The sequence below is a fragment of the Malaclemys terrapin genome, chromosome 6 (genome assembly GCF_027887155.1).
Source record: "Malaclemys terrapin pileata isolate rMalTer1 chromosome 6, rMalTer1.hap1, whole genome shotgun sequence".
Lineage (NCBI taxonomy): Eukaryota > Metazoa > Chordata > Testudines > Emydidae > Malaclemys > Malaclemys terrapin.
This window is the reverse complement of record NC_071510.1, coordinates 42176189-42194015: the sequence shown is the minus strand read 5'-3', so window position 1 is coordinate 42194015 and position 17827 is coordinate 42176189. Positions and strand designations below refer to the sequence as shown.

Below are 17827 nucleotides of genomic sequence, written 5' to 3'. Positions count from 1 at the left end.
TTGTTTACTTGCACCTGGGCCAGCCATGAATTCAGGCCAAGAAATGGCACACCGGAAACCTCTATGCTCAGTGTGTTAAGAATGTCTGTCATTAATTTTATCACTCAGCAAGATAACTTGCTACAGACCGTACCTTTGCCTCTCTGCTCAAGGGTAGAATGATTGGCATGTTTTAAGTCACAATGAAATTGCACTGATGACTAGCTGGATGCTCATATGAGATGGACTCTGTCACAGCCAGGAATACAGTATATTTGATTTGCAAGTTTGAAGTGAGACTTATTACATAGTCAAATCAAAGTCCAGTTATTTCAGAAACTACTTTAAGAATGGATGATATCCCTATAACCCAGCCTGAGTAAGGGGCACATGTAAATATACTCTCACAGAAGCAAAGCAGAAATTAGATTGTCAACATAGAGCTGGTCAGCATTTTTTCTTCACTTTTTTCTATGAAAATAGGCTGGTTGACAAAAAACAGAAATTTTCACAAGAGAATTTCTGTTTTTAACAACATTTGGGGGGTTTTAATCAGGAAAAAATGACTCCAAAAATCAATTTTAGTTTTTGACAATGTAAACCAAAAAATTACAGTTTTCAGGCTTTCTATGAAAACCTGAAAAATTCTGTGGAAATTTTTGACTACTTTTTAAAAAATGTTTGCAAGAAATAAAATACATTTTTTTGACCAGCTGAAACTATGATGCTGAGAGTCACCATCTCTTTTGCTCCAGAGAGGATATAGCTTGTACCTGCCCTTTTACTGGCACAGATAACATCCCCCCTCTGCAATGGTTCCGGTGCACTGCCTGATGCATTAGTGGGGTGGAGACAAGGCTGCCCAGGCATTCTTGCCGGTTTCCTAGCCACCTTTGCAGGAAGGAAAATAGCAGACCTGTGGCAACTGTTTCTCTTTTCCCCTCACCCCCCACAGTGTAGGCTACATGGAGAAGACAGGGTGCCCCTAACACCTTTATTCCCTTGCAAGGGTGTGCAGTATGTCTCATGACTGACCTTTTTATAGTTTTGTTGTGCAACTGTGCAACTGACTGCAGAATCCACCTCTTTCTCCAGAATCTAAGCTTTCATTTGTTTTTAGTCCTCATAGTTGTGAAGAAACCCTTCCAAATGTGAGCTGAACGTAATGAATCAGTGTGGTCTTTCTGGGAGATAATTACATGGGTTCAGAACCCTCTGCAGACAGACAATCAGAACACAGCTTTCTTCCAGAGTTTTTTATAAGAATTATTCCTGATCGCTGGGCAAGTCAGAAAATTTTGTTTTAGCACTGATTGTCCTGAGGGAATCATTCCCAGTGCCAGATAGAAAACACATGTCACAAACAAAGCAAAATAGAGAGAAATGTGTGTAATGTACTTTATGTATATTGGTTGACATTTCTGTTTAACATGCATATCTAATGTGTAAATACTCAAACTACACTTCTCTTAGTTCTGTTAACTACTTTTCCCTTAATTGTACCTGCCTGTGGTTCCTAAAGAAAAAGGTGATCAGTTCCATGCTATGAAGTAAAAAGGACCAATTAATTGCAAACAAGCAATTTACACAGGAACCTCTGGAAATCTTCACTCTGTGTAAACATTGGTTTGAAATCTTTCTTGAAAAGGATGGTTGTCTTTGTTTTATTATTATTTTTATTTTATATTATTATGATGATGAATCAGGTTTGGTAGAAATTAGCACGACTTCTGCTTCTTATGTTAAGAAAACTGTAGATGAAAAGAATTTAAATATGTTTGGCCCCAGGAGTACACATGCACTTAATTTCATAAAAGGCCATATTACTGCTGGTAGCAGTAATGGCATAAGAACTAGTAAGTAATAGAAAGCAGACAGGGGTTCCAGGCTACAGTAGAAAAAACATCTGGGCCCTTGAGCAGATTGTAAATATGGGCGATAAATGAAAACTGATTTCCAGAACTCATATTAAACTTGATTTTTTTCTTTGAAATTTTTTTCTATGCTTTGGGCTTTAGATAAACTCCAGAAAAACATACATACATACATACCTTACAAAGATCTTTTACCCTTAGGAATATTAAGCACCACTGTTGCATAACTTTTTTGTTTCAGAGAGGAAAATAATGTACAGTATACATGGGCCGAGCAAATGGTTTTAACTAATCACAGTCCTCCTCATTTATGATTTCAATGTTATTTGTCTCTGTTATAGTTAATATAGTCACACTGCTTTGAATATATGGGCCTGATTCTCCGCTCCATTACCCCAGTTTGACACCATTGAAAATCCAGTGAAGTCAATAAGTCATGCCAATGTAAAGCAGGAGTCATGCTGCTTAAAACTGGTCTAACAGAGTGGGGAATGATTCAATGTTTTTTTAAGGCTTTGAGACAACGAAGCTCATCCTTGAAGAGCTGGGGAAACCCTAGACTCATTGCTTGAAGCCACCAACAGATCAATCCCAGCACGACATTGCCTGACCTGCAACATGATGAAATCACAAATTAATATCAGCATCATGCACTGTGACTATTTTGTGGCTCTCCATAAGTCCATTCAACACTGTTGCCTCTTTCTCTGGTTCCCCATTCCCAAATGTGGGAGGAACAGGGATGTTTCTCTCTTCCTCTGTTGCTTCTCTTCTCCTTATCTTCCTCCGCTGGATTGTTGGAGGAATTGGGTTAGATCCTGGATTTCTATAGCCCACTTACTTAGCACTCTCTGTATGGCCTCTCATGAGACCACGCAAAGTGAAAGGTGCTTCCAATTAGACCCATAGGGCCTCATTCTCATTTACATTAAGGCCATTTTACAGCTTCAGCTCTGTAAATATAATTCTTTATGTCCACTATATATTGCCAAAGTGGTCTTAGTGTAAATGAGAATCAGGTCCATAAATTCCAGACGAGCTGTATATAAGAGTAACAAAACCTTACATGTGTCTTTAGAGCTACAGGTTGAGATCACTATTTTAAGACATCTTACAAATGTTTATACTGTACACATCACTTCCCTGCTCATAAAGGAAATGTTGGTCCCATTTGATAGTTTCTCTAATGTGCAGCCGTCAAGCCAGTATTTCAATTCTGTGGAGCACTGTGCAAAGAAGAGAGCATCTTTTGTGAATTTCTTTTGCTTGCCCCTCCCCCGCTCCATCCCCCTCACTTGGTTCTTAAAATATTTCCTTCTGTGGGCCATCAGGATGCTTTGTGGCCCATATTTTGAGAACCACTGCAGTAATGGAACAGTCATTTCTCAGGATTGTATATAGAAGAATCTTTCTCTCTCAGTTTCCTCCTCCAACCCCTCAGCCTTTCTTCATTATCACTGCCCAATATCTTGGTGATCATTTTCCTGTGATGATGGTTTTTCCTTCTTATCTCTTGTGCTTCAGTTGCGATCAAGCTCAGAGCTTGACCAGGACATCCTCAACGATTGCCTCACTATTCAGCCTCTCCAACCAGCCCCTTCACCACATGATGCTGCAGACAATACCATGGGACGATCGCCAGGGCCTATTCATGACATCTACACAGGTATAGTAAAAAGAAAGGAAATGATCCCAGAACATTTAAAGTTAAGTATGCTTGATGTATACTTCTGGGATTTTTAATGTGTGGAAAACTCTCTAAAATCCACCTCTTTTGCTTCCTAAACTGCTCCTGAGAAGAACAGAACAATGTACAGTATATTAGAAAGGTATGTCTCTATCTGATATTTAAGTCTTTTTTAGCAGGTCTCATTTTGCACATGAAAAGACATACCACAGTAAGGAATATGTTTGCTCTATGGGAATTGGACTCCTGCCAGAGGTTCAATTCACCCATTCCTTATATGCTCCTTAAGTTCATTAAATTCGATTTAGAACTGAAAGGGAATGTTTCCCTCTTTGCTATTCGTAGGCTACATATCATTTTTCTAATAAAGGTATATAAATTAGGTTAAATGTGGCATTTTGTTAGAAGATATCATAAACCCTGTCCTACAGGTAAATATAAATCCACCAATAAACATATCTATATTGTTTACATAACAAGCCCTTTTTATAGTTTCAATTAAGTGTTTGGGAATTTCACGCTCAAATAATGACTGAGGTTGATTTGCAGTGGTATAGCTGTTCAAATTTAAGCAAATATTGAAATATTAAGAAAATAAAAGTGACAATATTTTCCAAAGTTCAAGATCATCTGTAACATGCAGTGAATGACATTTCAGCATTTAGTATGAAATATCTAGATAACTGAAAAGACACCTATTTTTCAGTATTCACTATTATTCTAGCAGCTAGAATAACGTTGCGTCTCCCAACAGTCTTCATTCTCACTTAGCTGAGAGTCTAATTGAAAACCTCATTGGCAAGTGAGGAGGATAACAAAATAAAGTGGCTATTTTAAATAATGTTCTCCTCCTTATTGTAAGATTCAGCTAACTCTTTCACTTGCCAATGAGGTTTTCAATTAGACTGTTAGCTAAGTGAGAATGAAGACTGTTTTATATATGTGTGTGTGTACACACACACACACACTATATAGTAGTTTCATTTTGCGGTAAGACATGCCAGTTCTCAATTTGTTTTTCCCAAGGCTATCGTTGAACTATATAGTACTTTTAATGTCATTTTTCTCATGTGTGTTTGATGTGTAATGTTATGATTGAGATTTACACAAAGAAAAGTCAGGAAATTGAAAGTTGTGGTTCTTACAGTGACTACAACTCAGGCCCTTTTCATATAAGAACTGTTTTGTCTTACTTCATATGATGTTAATTTTTAATGCCTTAATGCATGTAGTCTATTCAATCTCGTTCAACCTGAGTGTTGAGGGAAATGTCAAAATTCAAAGTTACATTTGTGTACATGGAATCTCTATCATAATTACTTTACTAACATAATTTTGTGTACATTTGATTCTCTTTTATTGCCCTCTGAGAAGGGGATGGATATTGAAGAAGTTTGAATAAATCACTTGATCTGCTGGACCTTCATCCATCTGAATACAAACTTAAACTTTTTTCAGGAAAGAAAAGGTTTGGTTATTTCCCCCAGCCCAAAAAATTATCTTTCATTGGTGACTTACTGACTTGGGGCCAGATAGTGCCAGAATTCCAGAAGAGCTCAGCACGTTCTCACAAAAATGTCTCAGTGAGAGCTGCTGAGATTTTTACAAATCTGTGTTATAGTGTGTTGTTGAACTTTTCAGTTCTAGGTTGCGGATTCAAATCCAGCGCAGGCTGGGAAGGACCAGAAGTTTCTGCTGTCCAGTGTCGTAGGCCAAATGAATTAGTGAGCTCAGTCCAGTTCTTAGTCAACAGTTGTCCACTTTTAAGGTTGCAGGACTCAGCCCTGCGGCGCCTCCTGCTGGTTGTCTGTGGGAATTAGCTCGTCCCAGCTCCGGAGCGCCATCTGCAGGCCGGTGAGCCACCTTCCCTCATTCTACTCCCAGGACCCGGTGCCCCGTTATCTGGGGTAACCTGGCAGTAACCCCACAGTTCTGGTTCTCCCCCTCCCAGGGGAACCCTCACCTGCTATCCCCACTTTGCCTTAGTCTTGGCTACTGCCAGTCATCACTTAGCCCCCATTCACTGGGGCAGACTGCAGTGTATCAGCCACTCATCACAGACAAAGGGGTTTGGACCTGCTGCCTTTGCCTACCCGTGGGCTGCCCCTTTGCAACCCCAGTACCCAGTTGGTCTTACCCTAGGCCTGCAGCCTGGGGGGTTTCCAGGCCGGAGCTGCCCAGCTCCTCTTGCCTTCCTCCAGCCCTACTCCACCTTAGGTACCCAGGTACGCAACCTAGCAGCCAGGCCCTTCTCCATCTAAAGGCAGAGAGAGAGTGTTTGCTTGAGCTCCAGGCTCAAGCCTTTATAGGGCCAGCTGGGCCCTGATTGGGGCATGGCCCCAGCTGAGCCTGCTTCCCACTCAGCCTGGGCTGTTCCCCCTGCCACAGCCCTCTCAAAGGGCTGGTTTAAGCCCTTCCGGGCAGGAGCGGGTGACCACCCGGCTACACCACTCTATAAATGACACAATTTAGCACTCTCTTTGTCAGTCTCAGCAGAGAGATCAAGGACCAAATAGTCATGGAAACTGAACTCCCCTCACCCTTGCAACTGGTGTTTTAGGATCCTAGTGACACGGAGTAGAGCTAGTAGTTTCCCTAACATGCTTTACTAGTGGCTAAATAGATGGCCTCTGACTCCAGCATCTTTCATTAGATTTTTTTCCCCATTTTTGCATGGTCCTATAGGGAGCAAAAGTGACAATATACTGTGAGAATCAATATTTCCAGACTTATTCAAATCAAGAAATACTGGAAATCTCATTAATTTCTAGCTCAGTTTTATAGACTCAGGAAGTTTGGATGAGGTTTGCATAAGCATCCAAACTTTTGTACTTTTATCCATATTGAATAATCAGTTTACTTTCCATTTAAGTTCCAGTAATACATTTGTTGTATGCTGAAACACAAGTTTGAAATGCAACTGGGCCACTATGGCCTGATCCAAAGGCCACTGATATCAATAGACTTTAGAGAAAGCCCCAGTGCAGAAACTGAAAGCTCAGGAGTAAAGCTGCTAGGTAAGAAACTTAGTGTTGCCAAATCTTGTGATTTTATCAAGGGGTTTTTGCTATTCAGAGTGGGGTTTTTAGCTTTTTATGATCCTCTGCTGCATTTTCATCAAGACAATGTGTATTTCCAATACAATTGAATCCAGGCTGCCGGGAGGCAATATGGCCACCCCCTCTACTCTGTCACTGTGAGGGGGATAGAGGGATACATTAGAAGCAAGAGAAAGACCAAGGACAGGGTATGTCCATTACTCAGTGAGGGCGGGAAAACAATAACAGAAAAATGTGGAAATGGCAGAAGTGCTAAATGACTTTTTTGTTCCAATTTTAACCAAAAAGTTTAGTGACAATTGGATATATCACTTCATGAATGCCAGTGAAAATGAGGTAGGATCTGAGGCTAAAATAGGAGAATAACAAGTTAAAAATTACTTAGACAAGTTAGATGTCCTCAAGTCACCAGTGCCAATTAAATACGTCCGAGAATACTCAAGGAGCTGAATGAGGAGATAACTGAGCCATTGCCAATTATCTTCGAAAAGTCATGAAAGACAGGTGAGATTCCAGAAGACTGGAAAAGGGAAAATATAGTTCCCATCTATAAGAAGGGGAATAAGGACAACCTGGGAACTACAGACCAGTCAGCTTAACTTCAGTACCTGAAAAAATTATGGAGCAAATAATTAAGTAATCAATTTGAAGACACCTAGAAGATAATAAGATAAGTAACAGTCTTCACGGATTTGTCAAGAACAAATAGTATAAAACCAACCTAATAGCTTTCTTTGACAGTGTAATAAGCCTTGTGGATGGGGGGAAGTGGTAGATGTGGGAGATCTTGACTTTAGTAAGGCTTTTAATACTTTCACCTGACTTACTCTTAAACAAGCTAAGGAAATATAAACTTGATAGAGCTACTATAAGGTGGGTGCATAACTGATTGGGAAACCATTCCCAGAGAGCAACAGAGGGTCCTGTGGCACCTTTGAGACTAACAGAAGTATTGGGAGCATAAGCTTTCGTGGGTAAGAACCTCACTTCTTCAGATGCAAGTCAGATGAGGTTCTTACCCACGATAGCTTATGCTGCCAATACTTCTGTTAGTCTCAAAGGTGCCACAGGACCCTCTGTTGCTTTTTACAGATTCAGACTAACATGGCTACCCTTTAGATACTTCATTCTCAGAGAGTAGTTATCAGTGGTTCACAGACAAGCTGAAGGGCATATCAAGTGGGGTCCCGCAGGGATCAGTCCTAGGTCTAACTCTGTTCAATATCTTCATCAGTGATTTAGATAATGGCATAGAGAATACACTTATAAAGTTTGCAGATGATACCATGTTGGGAGGGGTTGCAAGTGCTTTGCAGGATAGGATTAAAATTCAAAATAATCTGGACAAACTGGAGAAATGGTCTGAAGTAAATAGGATGAAATTCAGCAAGGACGAATGTTAAGTACCCCACTTAGGAAGGAACAATCAGTTGCACACATACAAAATGGGAAATGACTGCCTTGGAAGGAGTACTGCAGAAAGGTATCTGGGGGTCATAGTAGATCACAAGCTAAATATGAATCAACAGTATAACACTTTTGCAAAAAAAGTAAACATCATTCTAGGATGTATTAGCAGAAGTGTTGTAAGCAAGACACAAGAAGTAAATCTTCCACTCTGTGCTGATTAGGCCTCAAATGGAATATTGTGTCCAGTTCTGGGTGCCACATTTCAGGAAAGATGTGGACAAATTGGGTAAAGTCCAGAGAAGAGCAACAAAAATGATTAAAGATCTGGAAAACATGACATATGCAGAAGCTTGAAAAAATTGGGTTTGTTTAGTCTGGAGAAGAGAAGAATGAGAGGGGATATGATAGTTTTCAAGTACATAAAAAGTTGTTACAAGGAGGAAGGAGAAAAATTGTTCTCTTTAACCTCTGAGGATGGGACAAGAAGAAATGGGCTTAAATTTCAGCAAGGGAGGTTCAGGTTGGATATTATGAAAAATTTCCTAACTGTCAGGGTTGTTAAGCACTGAAATAAATTTCCTAGGGACTTTGTGGAATCTGCGACATTGGAGATTTTTAAGAGCAGGTTAATAATAATAATAAATGGAGATATACTTATCTCATAGAACTGGAAGGGACCCTGAAAGGTCATTGAGTCCAGCCCCCTGCTTTCACTAACAGGACCAAGTACTGATTTTGCCCCAGATCCCCCTTCAAGGATTGAACTCACAACCCTGGGTTTAACAGTCCAATGCTCAAACCACTGAGCTATGGTCTAGATAATACTTAACCTGGAGTTCAGGGGACTGGACTAGAAGACCTCTCGAAGTTCCTTCCAATCCTATGATTCTATTTGGGAGGCAGGGAAGAGAAGTGGTAGAAGATCTGAGGGTCAGGGAGTGGATTTAGAGGGCGGACGTGAAGAGCCGGGGCAGACTGGGGAGATTGTGAGGAGGCAGGAGAGGAGAGTGTAGGTGCAGGATGGTAATGTAGAGTAAAGAGGAGGGAGATGAGAATCTAGATGCAGGAAATAATCACAAGAGGAAATGGGCATGTGTGAAATATGAGAGGAGTCTGAGGAGGTGGATGGGGAATAGGGGAAGAGATGTGTATGAGGGATAGAAGAACATCAGGGGGAAATGGGGAGCAGTTAGGGGACTGTAGAGGGAGTTGGGGAGGGAGAAAGTGAAAGGATAAGTAATAAGAGTCAATGCTAAACCAGATTGAGAGGTAAAGCGGAGTCCCCTGCAAGCAGCCAATTTTTCTGTGTGTGCATTTAAGTTTGAATTTTGAACCTGAGATCTTTTGGGGCAGGTAGCTTCTCCCTTAAGGCTAAAAAAAAAAAAAAAAAAAAAAATAGAAGGTAGTGAAGAAAATAAATGTATTTTAATAGCTTGATTTCCAATCCTATTTCATGATATGTTACAGTCTGATTCATGATTTTTGCTTTGGGTTGGCAATATTGCGTGACTGTTTGGATTCCTGGAGGAAATCGGCAAATTTTCATTTCTCGCTATTTGTCTCTGCTTCCTAGTGAACAGCAATTCTTGTAAACTAAGAGTTCATCATCATGCTTTTACGAGCTGTAATTTCTCGTTAGTTAATAGACTGGTTTCTCTAACGCATTTGTTTATTCATTGCTGCATCTATCAATCAGTTGACACATTTGTTTGCTTTTTTCTTGGTGCACAGAAGACAGGTAGCTTGGGATTTTATGTCAGGGATAGACGAAGCCATGTCATTTCATTCTGACAGCCACCCAATCAATTTGGAAGAAATTATTTCATTAATTACTTATCTGGGCTACTGGATAATGAAAAGGTGAAATAACAATAAAAGAGAGAGACTGGATTTTTGGGGAATGGCAATATTAAAATTACTCATGCTGCAGAGAATAGGAAAACATTATGAAGTTGGCTGTGGTGCCCTAGAGAAGCTGCTGTTCCAGTTGACAAATGGAAGCAGCAAAAATGATCCCACTCTCAAGTCGAGGAGAAAAAGGATTGACACAATCTGAAGCAGAAAATCGATGATACTCACTTTTACTGTAAACTGTTACACAGGACATATCACCTGAAATATGTCTGTGCTGTTTTCCAATTATAGACATGAGCAGATGTCTCTGTCACCAGTGGCCTTCATCAAACTTTTTACCAATTGGAGTTATTTTAATAGTTTATACATATTTAAAAGCAAGGGATTTTTTAATTACTTTTCTTCCAAGGGATGCAAATATATAGTGGGGATACTGTCAATTTGGAAAATTACATTTCTCTTTGGAAATGTTGTACCTACTCAAGTTACAAGTATTGCCTAAGAAAACTATTACTGAAAGAAATTAGTGGAAATATATTTTTTCTCTATTTTTCCCAGTTTGTGCATTTGAAAGCACGTTCTTTGTAGCTATTTTCACTTTTCTCCATGTATATTCAATTTCTTCCATGCTGAAGAGATATTTGGAACCATCAACAGGGGAGCAGAAAAACACTTATATACGTTTTTTGATTCAGAATGTAATATTTAAAGGGTTTTCTATCAGAAACTGGAATCATTTTAAATAAGTCAATTTAAAAACTCCATGTTGGGATGTCCCTTTAAAGCACTGAGCTAGCTTTCAGAGGAGCTGCGTATCCAGAGCTCTCGGTGATTTCAGATGCTTAGCACCTCTGAAAATCAGGCCATAAGTCCACTAAACATTAATTTAGACTTGAATTGTAAAGCTAAACTGCATATTTAAAGGTCCTAAGTATCCCTACATTTAATTAGCTTTAGAAAATGGGATAAAGGGATTTTTTTATTTAAAAAAACATTGTAGTTTTGTGGTTCAGAGGAATGCACTAGTAAAGTCATTAGTCTTTTTTTAATTCAGAAACTGTACAAGACCATTTCTTTTTTTTTTTTCTTTTTTCTTTTAAGAAATGGCAAAAGTGAAAAACTTTGAGACTAGCACATTATTATGGCTTAAAGTATAATCATGCATAAAAATGACTTAGGGCTTGTCTCCATGGTCACTTAGTGCAAGGGAAGCCATTGTATGAATCTACAGCGCACTAGTTTCCATGCACTACTGGCCATGTGGACCCGGCTACCGTGCACAAAAAGTTTCATAGCACATACCTCAGCTTGCTGTGCACTACGTTTTTGTGTAGACAATCCCTTTCCTTTGAAGAGCCTGATTCAGCAAACATGTACAAATGTGTTTTAACTTTACGTGTGTGTGGTCCCTTTGATTTCATTGAAATTACTTAAAGTTAAGCACATGCATAAAAATTTCCAGTATCAAGGCCTAAAATGAAAACCTATTCTGAATTGTGATATAAGAAGTTTCAATAGAGCATAATCATCCTAATAATACACTGGTGTACATGTAAGGTTCTTATATTACCAAAAAAAGGTAAAAACAGATCCAAAAAATAAAATTAGCATTATAAACTATTATATACATGCTTCCTGTTTTCTTTATAGGAAAACAGTTATAATAACAATAGTATAAAATATATAATTATAACAATGTTTTTTCATAAGCTATAATATTTGAGCAATTATTAAAATCTAAAGATTTACTATATTTTTATAAACCCTCTAGATTTTAGGAAAACTTGTTATTTTTACTGTTTTCTATATAAATTGCATGTTTAGGGCTAACCTCACCACTAGCTATAAATTTACTTCTCCTTGGTCTAAATTCTGTTCTGTGTTGCACTGATGCAAGGCAGAGTAGACTTTGACTCAGAATAATTGAAGGCCTGAGCCTGCAAACACTTAAGCAAGTCCAATACTTGTGAGTAGTTCCATTGAGGTTGATGGGACTACTCATAGGTGTAAAGTTAAGCATGTGCATATGTATTTGCAGGAGTGTTACTTAAATATTCCTCAGACCAGAGTGAGAGTGAGACTCGGCCTATAGCTCCGTGGTTCAGGACCGCCCAGAGGATTCAGGGGGCCTGAGGTCTTCGGCGGCGGGGGTCCTTCTGTTCCGTGTCTTTGGGGCAGTTCGGCGGCAGGTCCCGGAGCAAGTGAAGGACCCGCCACTGAACTGCCGCCGAAGACCCAGAGTGGAAGGAACCCTCGCCGCCAAACTGCTGCCAAAGACCCGGAGCAGAAGGAACCCTCGCCGCCAAATTGCCGCCAAAGACCCGGAGCAGAAGAAGCTCCGGGTCTTCGCTCTGGGTGTGTTCAGCGGCACTGAAGGACCTGCCACCGAAGACCCGCTGAAAACTCTTGTGGGGGCCCCAGAAAACTCTCCTGGGGGCCCCTCTGGGACCCGGGGCCTGGGGCAAATTTGAACCTGAGTTTCCCACATACTACGTGAGCACACTGGGCTTTTGGGCATAAGGGTGGCACCATCACTATCTCCTCCTCATTTTTTTTTTGGTGAGAAAGGGCTGGCCCAGCTTAAGCACCTAACTCCAGGAGAGCATTCATGGCCGAGAATCACAAGTGGAGGGAGGCATCTCCTTCTGGGCCAGAGTTAGGCACCTAATTCCCTTTGAGGAGCAGGGCTTAGGCTCCATCACTTTTCTCTGCATTTCCTACTGGCTAGCTTAGGCAGCTCCCCACTCAGCTTGCTGGCTTTTGTGAATCCCATTCTTAGGTTCCTAGCTCTCCCCACACATCGTATAAGGAGCCTGGGAGCCTAAATTGCAGCTATGGCATCAAGTGGGCAGCAGAGGGCCTACACATTAGGTGTTGCAATGCTGAGCGTAAGTCCCCCTTCACGGATCTAGCCCTATGTTGTCATTTAAAATAAGCCTAGTCATTCTGGTTTATTCAGTGTTATAGTATCATGAAATTTTCAGTCAGAATTTATAAATGATATATTTTCTACTACATCCCTATATCCTAAAATATTTTGTACCCCATATCCTAGCATTTCTTGTGCCAAAAAAAATCCTAAATGTTGTAATATAGAATTTTTTTTTGTTTTTAAGTTCATTGTGCCATATGTGGCAAAAATTCAGCAGTTTCACATTTTCACATAAACCAAAATGTGTAATTTATAAATTCTCTCTGAAAATGTCATGAATTGCACATTCTCCAGTGCTCTAAAATGAAGCAAGCTGATTACTGCAGCTGTTCGCATTTGCTAGATTTTCTTTGCACCAGAAAGACAGAATTGTTGTAATAAGAGTTTAGATTCTGCAGAAGATTTTTGCAACATTGTCCTGAAGACAGTGTTGTGAACCACTGTTCTAAGAAAAATCTTAGGGCCCAATCCTACAAACACTTTCATACATGCTTAACTTAGGAACATAAGAATGGCCATACTGGGTCAGACCAATGGTCCATCTAGGCCAGTATCCTGTCTTTGAACAGTGACCAATGCCAGATTCTTCAGAGGGAATGAACAGAACAGGGCAATTAATGAGTGATCCATCCCCTGTCATCCAGTCCCAGCTTCTGGCAATGAGAGGCTTAGGGACACCCTGAGCTTATGGTTGCATCCTAGCCTATCCTGGCTAATACCTATTGATGGATCTATCCTCCATGAATTTATATAGTTCTTCTTTGAACACGGTTATAGTCTTGGCCTTCACAACATCCCCAGCAATGAGTTCCACAGGTTGACTGTGTGCTGTGTGAAGAAATACTTCCTTTTGTTTGTTTTAAACCTGCTGCCTGTTAATTTCATTGGGTGACCCCTGGTTCTTGTGTTATGTGAAGGAGTAAACAACTCTTCCTTATTCACTTTCTCCACACCAGTCATGATTTTATAGATTTCTATCATATCCTCTATTACCAGAGCTGTCCCTTGGGTACGGTGAATCAGGGTGATTGTTCCGAGCCCCACACTTTGGGGGGCCCTGTGGACCGCTGGTGCGATTGGCCAGTGCCGGGCACGGTCGGTCCTAGAAGTGACAGATTCTTCACTTCCACCCCAGGCCCCACACCCCCCTATGACGGCCCTGCCTATTAATCATCTCTTTTCCAAGCTGAAAAGTCCCAGTTTTTTAGTCTCACCTCACATGGAAGCTGTTCCATATCTCTAATCATTTCTTTTGCCCTTCTCTGTACCTTTTCCAATTCTAATACATCCTTTTTGAAATGGGGTGACCAGAACTGTATACAGTGTTCAAGGTATGGGTGTACCATGGATTTATATAATGGCATTATGATATTTTCTGTCTTCTTATCTATCTCTTTCTTAATGGTTCCTAATATTTTTTTAGCTTTACACATGTGAGTAATGTTACACATGTGCTTCAGTGTTGGTTTATTATTATTATTTGAAATGTAGAGTGCCTGGGTACTCCAATCAGGGATCATTGTGCTAGATGCTGTACACACATATAACAAACTGATGCTCCATGCCCCAAACAGCTAACAGGCATCTGAGGCAACAGGTGGATACAACAAACAGATAAGAGGAGCACTAGGAAACACTGAGACAATTATTATTATAAGCATACACAGCTGTTGCAGCACATCAGCTGCCTAATCATTAGGTATCATGACAAAGGTAAATTTTAAGGAGACGTTAGAAGGAAATCAATATAGTGACTTTGTGGATAAAAGGCAACATGGGAGAAAACATGAAGGTGTTGGTAGGAAAACTGGCCTTCTGAGTGATAAAGGCTGGCATGTTGACATAGCAGAGGTGGGGGCAATAGCTCAATGCCAATTAAAAGATGGCAAATATGGTGTGATTAAGCCATGAAGGGCTATCAAAGTGAAGACAAGTAGTTTGTGTTTGTGCAGTGGACAAGGGGGAGCCAGCGGAGGGATGAAAAGATGGGGGTGATGTAGTCAGGGCAACAAATCAATTGTTACCTTTTAATTACAGTCAAGAAGAAACACTGTTTTTGTAGGACCAACTATCTTTTGTGACCTACTATTGAAGAGGCAGGGAATGGAGCACACTTAACTAACCTTAGAGGCATTACAGGAGAGAACAAAAAGGTGGGTCAAAGCCGGGGCCTGCCAAATTCAACATCATCTTTACCTCTTCAGATATGACGTTTCATTATTTTCTGTCCTGAGGCTTTTCCTGGACAGCATTTTGAATGGGTTTACATGGGGCAAGATGGGATTTGTCAAGGTCAGGAATTGGGAGATTACAGTAGTCAAGAGTTTCCTGCTAATATTTCATATTCACAAACATTTTCATGAATACCCTGCAATTGTCCAAATACTTTCAAATTATGAATAATGTGAAGCCATTAATGGTAGCAAAACCAAACTTGCTGTGTTTATTCATTGATATATATTCAGAAATCAGGGTTGCTTACTGTTGTTACTATTTAGTATGATCTAGCTGAAATATTCTGGTAAAGCCAGGATTGTGCAAACAATTATGATTATATAATTACTTATATTTAAGCAGGTGAGTAGTCCATTTAAAGTCAGTGCACTACTCCTGTGTATAAAATTAGGCATGTGCTTAAATGTTTACAGAATTTGGGCTACATTTGACCCATTATCCTTAGCTTCGAATAACATTTTTTGAGGTCCAGTTCTGAATTTCTCAAACACCAAAGGTTCTCATTAAATGAGAGTTATTGTCAGGATCAGGCCTATTTTGTACATATACAAGGACTCACTAACTTTAATATCTTACATATTTTATGCAGGATGCAGACATATCCTTCAGATTTGTCCCTTTCTTCACCAGTTTTAGTTTTGAATTTTAGAAGTTTAGTTCTTAATGTAGCTATTTCCACTTGGATGCAATTTGCTGGTGCTATGTGAATTACATGATAATGATTTTCATTCAGATTGTGAGGGAAGGAAAGCTTAAGTGTATTGGTGAATTAGCATTACCATTGTAAAGTAACAAGCGACAACTGTGTTATTTCTATTTCCCTTCTTCATGCTAAGAGAAAACCAAAGTGAAAAGAAACTACAATCCACTGAACAAGTAAGTCAGGCAAGGTTATGATGTAATGACCTTCAGTTGAAGCAAGAACCTCAGGTTTTAATCCAGATCACAAACTTTATTGCTTTGGGGATTTCACCATCTCTTAATCACAAAAGTAATAAGAATTTCCAATATGTTCAACTGCTGTGCCTAATCAATTGTTCCAGCTGCCAATCACTGGCAATATCAGAAAGTACTGTGGACTTAACAAATGCCTGCCAGCCAACAAACCAGCTGTGACCCTTTGCTAACACTGAAGGGTCTAGACAGTAAACTTTAACCTCTCCTCACACATCCCTGACATATTACATATTGTATCACAGCAGGCTCATAGTTATTGCAGTACGTACTGGACAGATTTTATTTTGTTACTCATATTATGTGTACACGGAAAGCAGAAACCCATGGCAGCAAGTCTCAGAGCCCACGTCTACAGACGTGGGCTCTCAATATGGCATTACAAATAGCAGTACAGACTTCAGGCTCAGGTTGGTACTCAAAATCAGAAGCCTGCCCCCCACCCTAGGTTTCAGACCCTGGGGACCTTTTTTTGGCAACTAGCATCCTTGTCCAATAACTTGCTGTAACACATTGAAACATCAAGTTGGCTTTTCTATGGCAGTGGAAAGAGTCTCTGCCATTTTATATCTTCCCCCACCTCCAAGGTGAAGATAGAGCTAACACTCTGCAGTGGGCTGCTACCTCAGAGCCAAATATTAAAATGTGGCAAATTGCATGCCTTCTGACAGGAAACACTAATAGCAACAACAAAAAAAAAAATAGTAGCTCAAACCTAATCAGCCAAAACCTGGGAAAAAACTAAATTTCAGAAGATTTTTTTATAAAGAAAAAAAGAATTTTCTTGCTTATTGTGGAAGAATACAATTGCCTGGTTCCTCTGTGGTAAGAGACCATCAGACCAGGTGATCTGGAGTATCATTAGTAAAGAAGGAGGTATGGCTTCATTTTCAGCTTGTGGACTGCCTGAAAATCTCTGCTGAGTGTTAAGATTTTTCGTAAAGAAATGCCAGGCACACACGCATCAGAGAAAAGCCAAAAAGACTCAGAAAGCTAGGTTTGTAAATCTCAGTTCACGTTGCTAGCTTTTATTTGATTTCCTTAATATGGTCTAGTGGTTTTAGGAAGCCCTGCGTTCTCACTCCACTTCTGCCAATGACTTCCTCTGTGGCTTTGGAAAAGTTACTTAAGCTCTCTGCCTAGTTTCCCCAGCTGTAAAATGGAGATAATGATACTTACTAACCTAACTCCCAGGTTGTGAAGATTAATGTTTGTTTGTAAAGGACTTTGACCCAGGCAAACATATGTAGGCATCTAACTCCCACTGAAATCAAATGGGAATTAGGCATCTAAATACCTTTGAGGAGGATTTAGGCCTTTGAACATGGAAACACAAAAAGGGGAGCTGAAAGGGGGGAGATAGACATGGGGAAGGGGAAAATGTGACCTGAATGCAGCCAGGTGGCCATGTATGTTTTTCTATTCTGATGCCAAATATCCTGTTCACAAGGATGATATAATTATTCCGTATACAAATGGAATGTTAAATATAGTGATTTAAAAAAAAAAACACGCTAGCAAATATGCACCTTTAATTGAAGCTGAACCACAAAACAAAAGGTTTATACTGTCCTTTCTAAGTGGGAAGTATTTTCAACCATGCCTCAAAATCTTTGTGGGCATGGGTAGGAAGAGAGGCATTTTGGGGCAGAAATAGATTGACAGAGCACTGATTTGACAGTAATAAATCCATGGTAATAAATTACACCATAGTTGGTAGTTTGCAAGAAGAAAGGTGGTAATTTTGCATTTTAAACATGTTCCTTTAAATTACAGGGTTCTTGCTCCATTAAGAGAAGAAACTGAATTTTTTATAGTATAAATTCTGTAATATTTTAAAATG

The 17827-nt window shown here is 39.8% G+C and overlaps 1 protein-coding gene across 4 annotated transcripts in view; it reads left to right on the top strand.

Moving 5' to 3' along the window:
* GLIS3 (GLIS family zinc finger 3) overlaps positions 1–17827 on the top strand; it is a 286095-nt gene that overhangs the window by 232228 nt on the left and 36040 nt on the right. For all 4 annotated transcript variants that reach the window (XM_054031224.1, XM_054031226.1, XM_054031223.1 and 1 more), the window contains one exon: positions 3378–3519. In XM_054031224.1, coding sequence (XP_053887199.1) covers positions 3378–3519 — 142 coding nt within the window. The remainder of the gene's footprint in view (positions 1–3377; positions 3520–17827) is intronic.